The 17,937-nt window shown below is 39.6% G+C and overlaps 1 protein-coding gene across 4 annotated transcripts in view; it reads right to left on the bottom strand.

Moving 5' to 3' along the window:
• arhgef10la (Rho guanine nucleotide exchange factor (GEF) 10-like a) overlaps positions 1 to 17,937 on the bottom strand; it is a 254,732-nt gene that overhangs the window by 9,320 nt on the left and 227,475 nt on the right. For all 4 annotated transcript variants that reach the window (XM_061892200.1, XM_061892202.1, XM_061892203.1 and 1 more), the window contains one exon: positions 9,898 to 10,040. In XM_061892200.1, the coding sequence (XP_061748184.1) occupies positions 9,898 to 10,040 (143 nt within the window). The remainder of the gene's footprint in view (positions 1 to 9,897; positions 10,041 to 17,937) is intronic.

Raw genomic sequence — 17,937 nt, 5'->3', positions numbered from 1 at the left:
TATGTATGTATGTACATGTATGTATGTATGTATGTATGTATGTATGTATGTATGTATGTATGTATGTATGTATGTATGTACATGTATGTATGTATGTATGTATGTACATGTATGTATGTATGTATGTATGTATGTACATGTATGTATGTATGTACATGTATGTATGTATGTATGTATGTACATGTGTGTATGTATGTATGTATGTATGTATGTATTTATGTATGTACATGTGTGTATGTATGTATGTATGTATGTATTTATGTATGTATGTATGTATGTATGTACATGTGTATGTATGTATGTATGTACATGTGTGTATGTATGTATGTATGTATGTATGTATGTATGTATGTATGTATGTATCTATGTACATGTATGTATGTATGTATGTATGTATGTATTTATGTACATGTATGTATGTATATATGTATGTATGTATGTATGTATGTATGTATGTACATGTATGTATGTATGTATGTATGTATGTACATGTATGTATGTATGTACATGTATGTATGTATGTATGTACATATGTACATGTATGTATGTATGTATGTACATGTATGTATGTATGTATGTACATGTATGTATGTATGTATGTATGTATGTATGTATGTATGTACATGTGTGTATGTATGTATGTATGTATGTATTTATGTATGTACATGTGTGTATGTATGTATGTATTTATGTATGTATGTATGTACATGTATGTATGTATGTATGTATGTATGTATGTATGTATGTATGTATGTACATGTGTGTATGTATGTATGTATGTATGTATGTATGTACATGTGTGTATGTATGTATGTATGTATGTATGTTTGTATGTATGTATGTATGTATGTATGTATCTATGTACATGTATGTATGTATGTATGTATTTATGTACATGTATGTATGTATGTATGTACATATGTATGTACATGTATGTATGTATGTATGTATGTATGTACATGTATGTATGTCCACATGCCAACATGTTGGTACAATTTTTTATGTACAACCCCGTTTCCATATGAGTTGGGAAATTGTGTTAGATGTAAATATAAACAGAATACAATGATGTGCAAATCCTTTTCAAGCCATATTCAGTTGAATATGCTACAAAGACAACATATTTCATGTTCAAACTCATACTTTATTTTTTTTTTTTGCAAATAATCATTAACTATAGAATTTGATGCCAGCAACACGTGACAAAGAAGTTGGGAAAGGTGGCAATAAATACTGATAAAGTTGAGGAATGCTCATCAAACAGTTATTTGGAACATCCCACAGGTGTGCAGGCTAATTGGGAACAGGTGGGTGCCATGATTGGGTATAAAAACAGCTTCCCAAAAAATGCTCAGTCTTTCACAAGAAAGGATGGGGCGAGGTACACCCCTTTGTCCACAACTGCGTGAGCAAATAGTCAAACAGTTTAAGAACAACCTTTCTCAAAGTGCAATTGCAAGAAATTTAGGGATTTCAACATCTACGCTCCATAATATCATCAAAAGGTTCAGAGAATCTGGAGAAATCACTCCATGTAAGCGGCATGGCCGGAAACCAACATTGAATGACCGTGACCTTCCATCCCTCAGACAGCACTGTATCAAAAACCGACATCAATCTCTAAAGGATATCACCACATGGGCTCAGGAACACTTCAGAAAACCACTGTCACTAAATACATTTGGTCGCTACATCTGTAAGTGCAAGTTAAAACTCTACTATGCAAAGCGAAAGCCATTTATCAACAACATCCAGAAACGCCGCCGGCTTCTCTGGGCCCGAAATCATCTAAGATGGACTGATGCAAAGTGGAAAAGTGTTCTGTGGTCTGACGAGTCCGCATTTCAAATTGTTTTTGGTAATATTCCACATCGTGTCATCCGGACCAAAGGGGAAGCGAACCATCCAGACTGTTATAGACGCAAAGTTGAAAAGCCAGCATGTGTGATGGTATGGGGGTGCATTAGTGCCCAAGGCATGGGTAACTTCCACATCTGTGAAGGCACCATTAATGCTGAAAGGTACATACAGCTTTTGCCATCCAAGCGCCGTCTTTTTCATGGACGCCCTTGCTTATTTCAGCAAGACAATGCCAACCCACATTCAGCGCGTGTTACAACAGCGTGGCTTCGTAAAAAAAGAGTGCGGGTACTTTCCTGGCCCGCTTGCAGTCCAGACCTGTCTCCCATGGAAAATGTGTGACGCATTATGAAGCGTAAAATAGGACAGCGGAGACCCCGGATTGTTGAAGGACTGAAGCTCTACATAAAACAAGAATGGGAAAGAATTCCAATTTCAAAGCCTCAATAATTAGTTTCCTCAGTTCCCAAACGTTTATTGAGTGTTGTTAAAAGAAAAGGTGATGTAACACAGTGGTGAACATGCCCTTTCCCAACTACTTTGGCACATGTTGCAGCCATGAAATTCTAAATTAATTATTATTTGCAAAAGAAAAATAAAGTTTATGAATTTGAAAATCAAATATCTTGTCTTTGTAGCATATTTAACTGAATATGGCTTGGAAAGGATTTGCAAATCATTGTATTCTGTTTATATTTATATCTAACACAATTTCCCTACTCATATGGAAACGGGGTTTGTATGTACTTATGTACGATTCGACTCGATTTTTGGGGGTAACAATTCTCAATTTAAAATATACACTTTTTTAATAACATTGGGTGCCAATATTATGATTAAATACATTCCTCCATAAAATGGATCTGGTCCATAAAACCAGCTCTGATCAATTTCTATATTACTTAAAAGAAAACTGATTTTCCACCCATCCATTTTCTACCGTTTGTCCCTTATGGGATCGCGGGGGGTGCTGGGGCCCATCCCAGCTGATTTTGCTTAATAAAAGTCTACCTAAACATTTAGTAAAGTCAAAAACAAATAAGATAAAACAAATCTGTACAGGCAGCTATAGATCATCTACATCAACAATAGGATTTGTCTGAGTGGCTGGACGGGACCGGTTAAAAATTGTGTTCATATTTTTTAAAAATCGATTCATTTTTAATTAAATAAGAATCACGATTAAAAAAAGAAAATATTTGACAAGCCTCATGTTTATAAACTGGACGCCTCTCCTGCTACACGTTTTCACCCGTAAGTCTTTGCTGTGCTCCAGCATTAGGTTTTGTTTTAAAGTAGTCCGTCTAGTTAGATTTTTGTTCTGCATAGTCTTCTGTACGTTTCCGTGCCTTTCCTAGCGGCACTTGTCTTTTGTTTATTTGACCCATGAAGTACCTTTTTACCTGCACCTTGCCTCCTGGGAACACTCCAAATGCTCGCCCTCGTGCGACCCGAGCGTCACACGTTCTCTCTCTTCTTTCTCCACACTGTTTCCACTTCCAAGTGCTGTGTGTGTAGTACCGATAGGCAGTAAAGTACACTTTTTTAGTTCGGTAGTATTCTATTAGTACAACCCCAGCAAGAATTGCATCATGGGAAATTGTGTATTAAACAGGTGTTCATCACACAATAATATTAGTTGTGTGCGTTTGCACACCGCCGCAGGAAGAATAACGGCCGCTTATAAGCTAACTTTTTGCACTTGGTTATGTCTCCCGAGCACAAGAGAGGCTCTTCTAGCGGCGCCGTCGTAAATTAATTGAAAGTAAAGTGTTTAGCCTTTATGGCCAGTCAGAGGTGCTTTATGCGGTTTTTAGCGTGCGCTAATTTGCATAACCGCTGAAGATGCTGAAGTGGGCGATAAAGCTACTTTCCCGCTGCCTTGGTGGAGACTTTGAAAGGTAAGAATTTTTACCTTTTTAAAAAAAAATTGTTATCACGGTTGTATTTGTTTGTGTTTAGCGCTCTTTTTTTTATTGAATTGTACTTCCTTTGTATGTTTTGTGTCGGGTTGTACAGAATAACGGTTAGGGTTAGAGTTAGGGTTAGGGTTAAAAATAAAAAATAAAATATAAATAAATAAATTTATTTAATTTTATAAATTTTATAAATGTAATAAATAAAAAACAAGTGTAAATTACATATAAAACTATTTTTTTTCCGGGATATCTAAATCCGAATCAGAAATACTTTATTAATCCCAGAGGGGAAATTAACATTTTCAGCACAATCCCATTCAAGATCAGACAAACATTACAGGGAGACAGAACAGGATCAAACATTACAGGGAGACAGAACAGGATCAAACATTACAGGGAGATAGAACAGGATCAACAATTACAGGGAGACAGAACAGGATCAACAATTACAAGGAGACAGAACAGGTGCAAACATTACAGGGACACAGAACAGGATCAACAATTACAAGGAGACAGAACAGGTGAAAACATTACAGGGAGACAGAACAGGATCAAACATTACAGGGAGACAGAACAGGATGTAACATTACAGGGAGACAGAACAGGATGCAACATTACAGGGAGACGGAACAGGATGTAACATTACAGGGAGACAGAACAGGATGCAACATTACAGGGAGACAGAACAGGATGCAACATTACAGGGAGACAGAACAGGATCAAACATTACAGGGAGACAGAACAGGATCAAACATTACAGGGAGACAAAACAGGATCAAACATTACAGGGAGACAGAACAGGAGATGGAAAAGGGAGAATGGAACGTCTCGGGAACCCCCGGGAGGAGCTGGATGATGTGGCTGGAGAGAGGAAAGTCTGGGCTTCCCTGCTTAAGCTGCTGCCCCCGTGACCCCACCTCTGATAAGCGGATGAAGATGGACGGATGGATGGATGGATGGATATATACATCCGTCCATCTTCTTCCGCTTATCCGAGGTCTCCAGTACAGCTGATATATGTAAAAATATTTTATTATTCAAAAATTTACTGGGTGTGGCTACAATATTGGTGTATTGTTTTGCTTGGAAAATAGTAAACACACACATGCAGTAATCAACATGAATGTAAACATTGTAGTAATAGTAATGACAATATCATAAATATGACGATGGGGGGAGTAAAAGAATGAATGACTCGGACATGTAAGTCATGTGATGCCAACACCACCCAAAGCAGACATGTAAGTCATGTGATGCCAACACCGCCCAAAGCAGACATGTAAGTCATGTGATGCCAACACCACCCAAAGCAGACATGTAAGTCATGTGATGCCAACACCACCCAAAGCAGACATGTAAGTCATGTGATGCCAACACCGCCCAAAGCAGACATGTAAGTCATGTGATGCCAACACCACCCAAAGCAGACATGTAAGTCATGTGATGCCAACACCGCCCAAAGCAGACATGTAAGTCATGTGATGCCAACACCGCCCAAAGCAGACATGTAAGTCATGTGATGCCAACACCACCCAAAGCAGACATGTAAGTCATGTGATGCCAACACCGCCCAAAGCAGACATGTAAGTCATGTGATGCCAACACCGCCCAAAGCAGACATGTAAGTCATGTGATGCCAACACCGCCCAAAGCAGACATGTAAGTCATGTGATGCCAACACCACCCAAAGCAGACATGTAAGTCATGTGATGCCAACACCGCCCAAAGCAGACATGTAAGTCATGTGATGCCAACACCGCCCAAAGCAGACATGTAAGTCATGTGATGCCAACACCGCCCAAAGCAGACATGTAAGTCATGTGATGCCAACACCACCCAAAGCAGACATGTAAGTCATGTGATGCCAACACCGCCCAAAGCAGACATGTAAGTCATGTGATGCCAACACCGCCCAAAGCAGACATGTAAGTCATGTGATGCCAACACCGCCCAAAGCAGACATGTAAGTCATGTGATGCCAACACCGCCCAAAGCAGACATGTAAGTCATGTGATGCCAACACCGCCCAAAGCAGACATGTAAGTCATGTGATGCCAACACCGCCCAAAGCAGACATGTAAGTCATGTGATGCCAACACCACCCAAAGCAGACATGTAGGTCATGTGATGCCAACACCACCCAAAGCAGACATGTAAGTCATATGATGCCAACACCACCCAAAGCAGACATGTAAGTCATGTGATGCCAACACCACCCAAAGCAGACATGTAAGTCATGTGATGCCAACACCGCCCACAGCAGACATGTAAGTCATGTGATGCCAACACCACCCAAAGCAGACATGTAAGTCATGTGATGCCAACACCACCCAAAGCAGACATGTAAGTCATGTGATGCCAACACCACCCAAAGCAGACATGTAAGTCATGTGATGCCAACACCACCCAAAGCAGACATGTAAGTCATGTGATGCCAACACCGCCCACAGGAGACATGTAAGTCATATGATGCCAACACCACCCACAGCAGACATGTAAGTCATGTGATGCCAACACCACCCAAAGTTGCACCCTCGTTCAGCAGTTTGGCGTCACTCCCCCGCCTTGCACTTCTTGGAGAAGACAAAGGAAGCTGAGTTTTGAAGGCTCTCGGCTTTAATGAGCAGCTCACAAAACAAACATAATTAGTCTTATCGACGCAACACAAGCAGCCCCTGCGGTCCGAGGCATGACAAGGCCCGCTTTGGGCATCATCGCTGCGCCCGTATCGCCTGTCAGCACCGGTCGCATGAAGACGCCGCAATTAAGGGGTGAAAGCGAGGGAGCAAAAAAACGAGAAAGAACACCCGACTCCCACTCCGGTCGACAGGGATTAGCACCTGTATGTGTGCCCCTTGACTGCGGGCCCTTTGTCTTTGTTTCAACCACGGCCTTTGATGGGTTTTCTTTTCTAATTGGATCCTTGGCGGTGGGCGGCGGCTCAAGATCCGGCATTAAAAAAAAACAAAAAAACAAGGAGATGTGCACGATAACGACACATTTCCTACAACGCTGCAAATGAGCTGGCAAGCTATCAAAGGACACGTGAAGACAATCAGACGCACTATCAGGACGAACACGATGGGACGCCAGCTCATTCCACCGACAGGAAGTCGGAACCTTTCCGATGTAATTATCTGTATTAAATGGTAACAAATGAAATGCATAAACATGTCCATAAATAAACACCGATAAAACATTAAAGCTGAGACTTTTGTTATTAAAGCTGCAAGCAGCGTTGGTCGGGTCCGCCTTTGGTTGCTGCGGCCGCTTCTCAAGCCCTGATCTTAGTCAGACCTACATAGAGGTTTTTGTTCCATGTCTCTACAACATTCCTAACAGACATTACAAGCAGTTTTGCCTGGGTTTTTTCCTAGGGGGAGTTAGAGCCCAATTGTGATTTTTGGGGTTTGGTTTTTTATTAGATGGCAATTTTCGCCAGTCCTGATGTGTGTGTAAAATTTGGTGAGTTTTGAAGCATGTTAAGGGGGTCAAATTACAGATCAGCGTTTCTGGATGTTGTTGATAAATGGCTTTTGCTTTGTATAGTAGCCGATACACAGGCAAGCAGTACATGGCCACCGGATCGGACCGGACCCCCTCCACAAGGGAGAGTGGGACATAGAAGAAAAAGAAAAGAAACGGCAGATCAACTGGTCTAAAAAGGGAGTCTATTTAAAGGCTAGAGTATACAAATGAGTTTTAAGGTGAGACTTAAATGCTTCTACTGAGGTGGCATCTCGAACTGTTACCGGGAGGGCATTCCAGAGTACTGGAGCCCGAAATGAAAACGCTCTATAGCCCGCAGACTTTTTTTGGGCTTTGGGAATCACTAATAAGCCGGAGTCCTTTGAACGCAGATTTCTTGCCGGGACATATGGTACAATACAATCGGCAAGATAGGATGGAGCTAGACCGTGTAGTATTTTATACGTAAGTAGTAAAACCTTAAAGTCACATCTTAAGTGCACAGGAAGCCAGTGCAGGTGAGCCAGTATAGGTATATATGTATGTATATATGTATATAAAGGTATATACAGTATAGGTATATATGTATGTATATAAAGGTATATACAGTATAGGTATATATGTATGTATATATGTATATAAAGGTATATACAGTATAGGTATATATGTATGTATATATGTATATAAAGGTATATACAGTATAGGTATATATGTATGTATATATGTATATAAAGGTATATACAGTATAGGTATATATGTATGTATATATGTATATAAAGGTATATACAGTATATGTATGTATATATGTATATAAAGGTATATACAGTATAGGTATATATGTATGTATATATGTATATAAAGGTATATACAGTATAGGTATATATGTATGTATATATGTATATAAAGGTATATACAGTATAGGTATATATGTATGTATATATGTATGTATATATGTATATAAAGGTATATACAGTACAGGCGTAATATGATCAAACTTTCTTGTTCTTGTCAAAAGTCTAGCAGCCGCATTTTGTACCAACTGTAATCTTTTAATGCTAGACATGGGGAGACCCCAAAATAATTCGTTACAGTAGTCGAGACGAGACGTAACAAACACATGGATAATGATCTCAGCGTCTTTAGTGGACAGAATGGAGCGAATTTTAGCGATATTACGGAGATGAAAGAAGGCCGTTTTAGTAACGCTTTTAATGTGTGACTCAAAGGAGAGAGTTGGGTCGAAGATAATACCCAGATTCTTTACCGTGTCGCCTTGTTTAATTGTTTGGTTGTCAAATGTTAGAGTTGTATTATCAAATAGAGTTCGGTGTCTAGCAGGACCGATAATCAGCATTTCCGTCTTTTTGGCGTTGAGTTGCAAAAAGTTAGCGGACATCCATTGTTTAGTTTCATTAAGACACGCCTCCAGCTGACTACAATGCGGCGTGTTGGTCAGCTTTAGGGGCATGTAGAGTTGGGTGTCATATATAGTTAATTTACATGCAGTCAACAAGTGTGGACACCCCTGTCCTGGATGGTTTAACAGAATAAACATTAAACCTAGCTTGGTAGATTCTAGTCATCAAAGTGACTACATTCCAAGCAGAGGACAAACAGTATAATCCTGAGGCCCCTGGATCTTATGACAAGATATTTGCATTTTATGGCTGATGACTTATTCATGCTTCATAATCCTCACTCACTCACCACTCAGCTTTGTCAGCAATATGTTATTGAATGTATTGTATTTGTCAACAAGACAGGATACTCTATGTCCACTGGGGACATTAGCACATGTTCCACCAGCACAACACTGAAGGCTCCCCTCAGAGTCTCGGGGGATCCAGGCGGGTCACACAAGATGAGCAGCAGGCCCAGGCAAATGTGTTCATGTGTTCATGTGTTCATGTGGAGAAGTGGATCGAGCCCATACACACAGAGGCTTGCTGAGTGGAGAGTTCCACTTGGATACACACTTTAGTTCCACTTGGATACACACTTTAGTGAGGTTAGCAAAGAGTCCTGAACTTTGAAGAGCTGGGGGACATTAAGAGGGGTCTGGATGGACCCTCGCTTCATTAATCCTCATCTCTGGAGGAACTCAAGGAGACGTCCCTAAATGACCCCTCACACATGGAGCAGCTTCATTTGGAACAGCTCTCACACACGCACGCACACACGCACGCACACACGCACACACACGCACACACACACACACACAGACACACACACACACACACACACACACACACACACACACACACATAAATTACCATCCATTTTATACCGCTTATTCCCTTTGGTGTGGCGGGGGGCGCTGGTGCCTATCTCAGCTACAATCAGGCGGAAGGCGTCGTACACCCTGGACAAGTCGCCACCTCATCACAGGGCCAACACAGATAGACAGACAACATTCACACACTAGGGACCATTTAGTGTTGCCAATCAACCTATCCCCAGGAACATACATTTGGCTAATTGAGCAGACGCCCCTGCTTATTCCAATGTTAGCATCCAGTCTTTATCGTAATGGAAACACCGGTCGGCCAGACCGACTCCTTTGTTTCGGGGTCCAAAGCGCAGAATATGACAAAAAATAGCAACTCATTTGCAGTCACTAAGGTGTGACAAGATGTCACCATCCACTTACCTGAGTGCCGAGGCTGGACACGTCCACCACGGTGACAGAGTTCCCACAGCTGGCCCACACCGAGTCGTCCAGTACCACCAGGGTCCGAACCGGCTGTGAGCCCAGGTTCACATTTCTGCGGGAGTCCGGGTCCCAAAGGTCATCTGGCAAAATAGATACCCTATTGAACCGCATTGTAGACACGTCATGGATGGCAGTGAATTTCCTACAGCTCAATCAGGACAAAAAAAATGTGTAATAATCCCTGAAAACCAGATGGGGAAACTTTTACCAAAATAACATTTTATACCAACAGTCAATAAAAACTATGGGCGTGATTTTAGACTCTATCCCACATATTCAGAATTAAGTCTTGATTGAAAACGATTCTTGATTCAAAATCAATACTTTTTTTAATAACAGTTCTTTGAACTACATTCCTCTATTAAATAAATAAACAGCTCTGATCAATTTATATATTACTTAAAAGAAAACTGATTTTGTTGAACTCTTAGAAATTGTCAAACCGTGGACTTTGGGGTTTGGATTGTTTTGCCGAGGCAAAGGAAAGTTGGCACGAGCAAGAAGTGAATGTAAGTACATATTTATTTCTTATACTAACAAACTACAAAAAGGAAGCAAACAAAAGGCGCGCACGAGGACAGAAGTACAAAGCTTGGCTATACAACAAAAACTAGCACTATGGCATGACTAGAGACAAACAAAAAAAAACTCAACAACTGTGACATAAAAAAAACAAAAACTTACGTGGCATGAGCAGGAGGGAAACTATGGGCAGAGTGATTAGCAGGCATGGCATGAAGGGAGTAGGGGTAAAGTCGCCAGGCTGACTTCCTGGCAACTTCCGGTTTAAATAATGGACATGATAATTGCAAACAGACATGAGGACAAGGTGAAAACTAATGAGTTAGCATAGTAACGAAGCAAACAAAGAAGTGCAGGAACAGGAACTGAGTGTCCAAAAAACCAAACATAATCACACAGACATGCCAAAAATATGACAAAAAAGGTTTTTATGACCTTAAGAACATAACCCGAGTCCGTTCGTTTCTCTCTCAGGCCAACAAGGAGGTGCTAATGCAGCTTTTTAATTCCTGTCCTTAAGACTATTGTAATGCGCTCTGGTCTTCCCAAAAAGAACATCAGAAGTCTAGAACTATTATAAAAATCAGCCGCACGCGTGCTGATGAGAACCAGAGGGCGGGCGCACATTACACCAGTTTTAACAAGTCGCTGCAGTGGCTCCTGGTCCGCTTCAGGGAGGATTTGAAAGTTCTATTATTAGATTGGAAATGTCTTAATGGCCTTTTCATTTATCTGACTTGCTTTTACTGTACCGGAGGTCTTCTGGCAGCAAACTTTTAAATACCAGAAGAAAGAGCCTGCCAGAGAGCCTCAAGACTGCTAAACACCTTTTTAAATCAGGCTTTTTATTACTATATTGTGTTGTAATATTTCTACTGTTATTCTCCTATTGGTATGTTTTAATAACCTTAATAATGTAATATTTGGATCTAAAGTGTTATACATAATTTATCATGTTCTATACATGATAAACGTATAAAACATGATCTATTTGTTTGTTTTATTTGTTTCAGTATATTTTTTATACTATTTTTATGATTTTTGTCTCCATGTGGACTCAAAGGTGGCCTTTTCCCTCAACTCCTCAGTGCCATGTTTTGTTTTTGCCTTGTTATTGTCAATAGTCGTGTGTGTGTGTGTGTGTGTGTGTGTGTGCGTGTGTGTGTGTGTGTGTGTGTGGATTAGGATTGTCCCGATACCAATATTTTGGTGCCAGTACCAAAATGTATTTCCACATTTTTTGATAACTTTCGATAAAATGGATGGATATATTTATATATATATATATATATATATATATATATATATATATATATATATATATATATATATATATATATATATATATATGTATATATATACATATGTGTGTGTGTTAGGCAAAGTGTGTGTGTGTGTGTGTGTGTGTGTGTGTGCGTGTGTGTGTGTGTGTGTGTGTGTGTGTGTGTGTGTGTGTGTGTGTGTGTGTGTGTGTATTAGGATTGTCCCAAAAACAATATTTTGGTGCCAGTACCAAAATGAATTTCGACATTTTTTGATAACGTTCGATACTTTTCTAAACAAAGGGAACGACAAAAAATTTCATTATTGTCTATATTTTAACAACAAATCTTAGTGTACATGAAACATATGTTTATTATTGTCATTTAGTCCTTCAATAAAATGTTGAACATACTAGACAACTTGTCTTTTAGTAGTAAGTAAACATACAAAGACTCCTAATTAGTCTGGAGTAACATATTGTGTCATTTATACACCTATTATTTTATACACATTATGAGGGACAAACTGTAAGAATTGATTATTAATCCACTTGTTTATTTACTGTTAATTTCTGCTTATTTTCTATTTGAACACGTTCTATCTACACTTCTGTTCAAATGTAATAATCACTTATTCTTCTCTTCTTTGATACTTGACATTAGTTTTGGATGATACCACACATTTAGGTATCGATGCGATACCAAGTAGTTACAGGATCATACATTGGTCATATCCAAAGTCCTCATGTGTCCAGGGACGTATTTACTAACTTTATAAACATAATATGAATTTTTAAAAAAGAAAAAAAGATTTTGTGATGATAAAAAATATCGATGTAATCATAGTAGTATCGACTAGATACGCTCTTTTACTTGGTATCATCCACCCATGGCATTTGTTTACATTGTGACGTCGGTGAGCTATTGTATCCGCCTACAGTGTGTAGTGAAGCACGATTAGCTATTCCTTGTCCTCCAGTGATAATAGTACTTGTAAGAAACATACTTTATTTTATGCAGCTGGACTTTAGCTGTTAGCTAGCTAGCCATATCTTAAAGCAGCTCTTCCTGCGGGTGTTTCAGTGTTATAACTTCACCTTTATCTTGACCTTTTAGACCAAAATGCGTCCATTCTCCCTTTTCTGTCTACACACTGTGTCTGCTTGTAAGTACTCTGTGTGTGTGCGCTGCCAAACATGCTCCTCTGCTGGTAAAAGCAACAATGTCACCACCCGATGACGCGCCGTCATGCCCGGGAACCGGTTGTTTTCAACCAGAGTATAGTACCGTTTTTGCTTCCTTAGTACCGCAATACCATACTAATACTGGTGTACCATACAACCCTAGTGTTTAGATGTTTTCTTCTCTTCTTCTATTATTTACTTTTGTTTTGTGCAGCCAAACTTGCCCGTGTAGGAAAAGTGCTACACAAATAACGTTTGATGTGTGAATGTTGTCTGTCTATCTGTGTTGGTCCTGTGATAAGGTGGAGACTTGTCCAGGGTGTACGCCGCCTTCCGCCCAAATGCAGCTGAGATAGGCTCCAGCAACCCCCCGCGACCCCAAAAGGGACAAGCGGTAGAAAATGAATGAATGAATGGAAATAAGTAGCATGAATTGTGCTATTACCAGTCCTTCCGTGTGTTAGGACTGGAGTTCTTTCACGTTGTAAAAAAAAGGCCAACACTTTATGATTGTGTTGTGATGGCAGCTGCACGCTCCCTCTTTTCCAGTGACCCCCCCGGACCCCCCAGTCAGGGTCACTCCGACATGCCGCCTTTATCTCCCCACAACTCAAAGCTTTGTGAAGACGACTCCGCGTTTAAAGCAAGTTTGTGCTGACATTTTCCACTGAACTCGCAGTGTAATTATTTGCAAAAACAATACAACAAATCCGTAGACTTTGCGGAGGTGTGTGTGATGATACAGAGAAAATATCACTGCTTAGGGCAGCGATGTCCAAAGTGCGGCCCGCAGGTCATTTTTTAACGGCCCCACAGTGCATTTTAAAAATACTATGGAAAAAAATTCAAAACATAAAAAGTGTTATAAAAGAGCAAACACGGGTGAAATGTAACAAGAAGATGTTGCAATGTTTACTCTAATAACACAAAGCTGCCATGCAGGCTGTTTCTTTCTTTAAAAAAATAATAGTGAATCAAAATCAATTATGAATTAAAGCTGCAAGCAGCGTTGGTCGGGTCCGCCTTTGGCCGCTGCCAAGCCCTGGTCTAAGTCAGACCTACATAGAGGTCTTTGTTTCATGTCTCTACGACATTCCTAACAGAAGTCACAAGCAGTTTTGTCTGGGTTTTTTCCTAGGGGGCGCTGGAGCGCAATTTTGACTTTTGGGGTTTGGTTTTTTATTAGATGGCAATTTTCGCCAGTCCTGATGTGTGTGCAAAATTTGGTGAGTTTTGAAGCATGTTAAGGGGGTCAAATTACAGATCAGCGTTTCTGGATGTTGTTGATAAATGGCTTTCGCTTTGCATAGTAGAGCTTTAACTTGCACTTTGAAGCATTTTAAGGGGGTCAAATTACAGTTTAAAGAGGCAAAAATGATATTTTTTAGGAAACTTTGCGCAGGGGTTCTTTGAAGGCGCGTAAAATCCAAACCGGAGCAGTAATCAAAACTTTGTTGGATAGTTTTTATCAGAAGGGTTCAATCTCTCTCCTGTGCAAGTTTGAAGCCAAAACGACAAACGCACTCGGAGGAGTTTACGTTTGAAAAAGGTGACAGGTTTTTATAAAACTTTTATTTTGAAGGGGTAATTTTTAACTTCCTGTTGATTTTTGCCGAAGGATGCCAATCATCTAAATGTAGGTCTCAGTGAGACCTACATAGAAGTTTTTGTTTCATGTCTTTCCGGCATTCCCACCGGAAGTTACAAGTAGTTTTGTCTGAGTTTTCTTCCTCGAAGCAGTTTTTGCTGTGTTTTGATCAAAAATTGCGCAAGAGCGCAATTTTGAGTTTTTTTTTTTTTTTCATTAGATCGCAATTTCTGCCAGTCCTGATGTGTGTGCCAAGTTTGGTGAGTTTTGAAGCATTTTAAGGGGGTCAAATTTCAGCTCAAAGAGGCAAAAATTTAATTTTTGGCGAAAATTTTGTTTTGAAGGGTTTTTTTTCCAACTTCTTGTTGATTTTTGCGCTAGAAGGTAGATAATGAAATGTAGGTCTAAGTTAGACCTACGTGACAGTTTTTGTTTCATGTCTGTACGACATTCCTAACGGAAGTTACAAGCAGTCTGGGTTTTTTTTCCTCCCTAGGGGGCGCTAGCGCGCAATTTTGATTTTTCTGGTTTGGTTGCTTAATAAGTTGGGGAGGCATGCCAGACCGATGTGTGTGTCAAATTTGGTGAGTTTTGAAGCATGTTAAGGGGGTCAAATTACAGTGCATAAGTGCAGAATAATAATAAAATGCCTCAGTTTCAATAGGGTCCTTGGCCCATTGCAAAGGACTCCACAGGAGTCCTTTGCAATGGGGCAAGGACCCTAATTATTGACCAATTCAAGGCTCCAATTACGTCACATTAAATATTCCACTTTGAGATATTTTTGGGGGCAAATGTTGCATATTTTGTGTTTGCCATATAAAAAACTGAGCTGTTTTTTGTTGTTGTTATTTTTAAATAATGGCCTAAAACAAACAAACAAACAAAAAACGTAAACAAAAAAAAACGTATAATTGACGGCTGGATCTGAAGCTGATCTCGAGACAATTGTGTTAAAAGTAAACAATAAAAAAAAATTATAATTAATTTTTTAACACTTTAATGAGAAGGACCCTTTTGGATCAGTGTGTTTTGTTTTTAAGCGTCCATCCATCCATCCATTTTCTACCGCTTATTCCCTTTTGGGGTGACGGGGGGCGCTGGTGCCTATCTCAGCTACAATCGGGCAGAAGGCGGTTTAAACCCTGGACAAGTCGCCGTCATTGCACAAAAAAATAACAGTGAATTAAAATCAACGGTGTTATGAGTAGTTGACCTTTTTACGGCTCCAATTATTATATAATCTCAAATATTCTACTTGAAAAATGTTATTGGGTGAAAATATTGCATATTTTGTGGGGTTTTTTCCAATAAAAAAACATGTTTTTCTTTGACAAAAAGAGCATAGAACTTAAATCTTTAAAAACGTCATATTGACAGTGAAGTGAAGTGAATTATATTTATATAGCGCTTTTCTCTAGTGACTCAAAGCGCTTTACATAGTGAAACCCAATATCTAAGTTACATTTTTAAACCAGTGTGGGTGGCACTGGTTGAGAAACGTGGCTTCCCTCAGAGACACTGGCGGTCACCACACCCCTCCGACTTTCATGTACGACCATATAATCTCACTAAAACACCAGTAACACAATAAGCAGATAAGGGATTTTCCAGAATTATCCTAGTAAATGTGTCTAATAACTGAATCGCTCCCACTGCCCTGTCTTTTTTTTTTTTTTTTCCCTAGTCAGATAGACCTAATGTTGATCTAGAGCGGGGGTCAGCAACCCCACGCGGCTCTTTAGCGCCGCCCTAGTGGCTCTCTGGAGCTTCTTCAAAAATTATTTAAAAATGGAAAAAGACGAGGGGAATAAAATATATTTTGTTTTAATTTGGTTTCTGTAGGACAAACATGACACAAACCTCCCTAATTGTTATAAAACACACTGTTTATATTTAACATCATTCACTGATTCCAGTATTTGGTGAGCGCCGTTTTGTCCTACTATTTTTGGCGGTCCTTGAACTCACCCTAGTTTGTTTACATGTATAACTTTCTCCGACTTTCTAAGACGTGTTTTATGCCACTTCTTTTTCTGTCTCATTTTGTCCACCAAACTTTTAACGTTGTGCATGAATGCACAAAGGTGAGTTTTGTTGACGTTATTGACTTGTGTGGAGTGCTAATCAGACATATTTGGTCAGCTAATCGATGCTAACATGCTATTTAGGCTAGCTGTATGTACATATTGCATCATTATGCCTCATTTGAGCTCATTTAGTTTCCTTTAAGTCATCATAATTCAATTTATATCTCATGACACACTATCTGTATGTTATATGGCTTTTATTTTTTTGCGGCTCCAGACATGTTTGTTTTTGTATTTTTGGTGCAATATGGCTCTTTCAACATTTTAGGTTGCCGACCCCTGATCTAGAGATTTAAAACTTCAATAATAATAAAATAGTAATACTGAATAATGACACATTTTTAACATTTTATTTTTACCAAAACCCTTTGGGGTCCCTGGAATCAAGCTTGAGTGGAGGCCTAAATGTATATATTTTTTTCATATATTGTATTGGTTTTTAAAATAAATGGCCCCGCTTGCTTTGACTATTCAGTGTACGGCCCTCAGTGGAAAAAGTTTGGACACCCCTGGCTAACGGGATCCAACATAACACGTAGAAGTTTAATATGGCAGTAAAAGTTTTAAATTGAGTTTTTCTGTAAAATGATGTAATATTACAATTAAGACTCGAAATTAAGGCAATTAATCCAACATCATCAAAAATCAGATTAAACATGTGAACATAATCAACGTTTAGCGGTTTAGCTCGGTTGGTAGAGTGGCCGTGCCAGCAACTTAAGGCTTGCAGGTTCGATTCCCGCTTCAGCCACTGCCGTTGTGTCCTTGGGCAAGACACTTTACCCACCTGCTCCCAGTGCCACCCACACTGCTTTAAATGTAACTTAGATATTGGGTTTCACTATGTAAAGCGCTTTGAGTCACTAGAGAAAAGCGCTATATAAATATAATTCACTTCACTTTTCACTCTGTCATTACGCGGTATTGTGTGTAGAATTTTGAGGACAAAACTGAATTAAACTGCAACATAAAAAGTGAAGCACTGTGAATACTTTCTGGCTGCACTGCCATTTTCCCACAATACATCTTCCTCTTTTTGTCAGACTAGAGAAAATGGAGAGAAAATGGCCGGGCACACTTTTGCACAAAACGTCGCTACTTGCTCGATATCTTCATGGCCACATCTCGCTGGTTCCGCTCGGTCGGAGTGGGAAGGAAGCAGAACCTTTTCTCCTGCCAGGATTAATCACAAGGCCCACTTTGCGGCTGCCATGGAGTCGCTTGATAAATTGAATGACATAAGCATTTCTTTGCTGCGCATTAATGAAGTGAAATTAGAGAGTGGGCTGCAAGCGGCCATTTAATTAACATTTGGAGTTGTTTATTTCTGC

Source organism: Nerophis ophidion, linkage group LG02 (genome assembly GCF_033978795.1).
Source record: "Nerophis ophidion isolate RoL-2023_Sa linkage group LG02, RoL_Noph_v1.0, whole genome shotgun sequence".
NCBI lineage: Eukaryota > Metazoa > Chordata > Actinopteri > Syngnathiformes > Syngnathidae > Nerophis > Nerophis ophidion.
The sequence above is the reverse complement of the archived record's forward strand: the minus strand, read 5'-3'. Positions and strand labels throughout refer to the sequence as shown.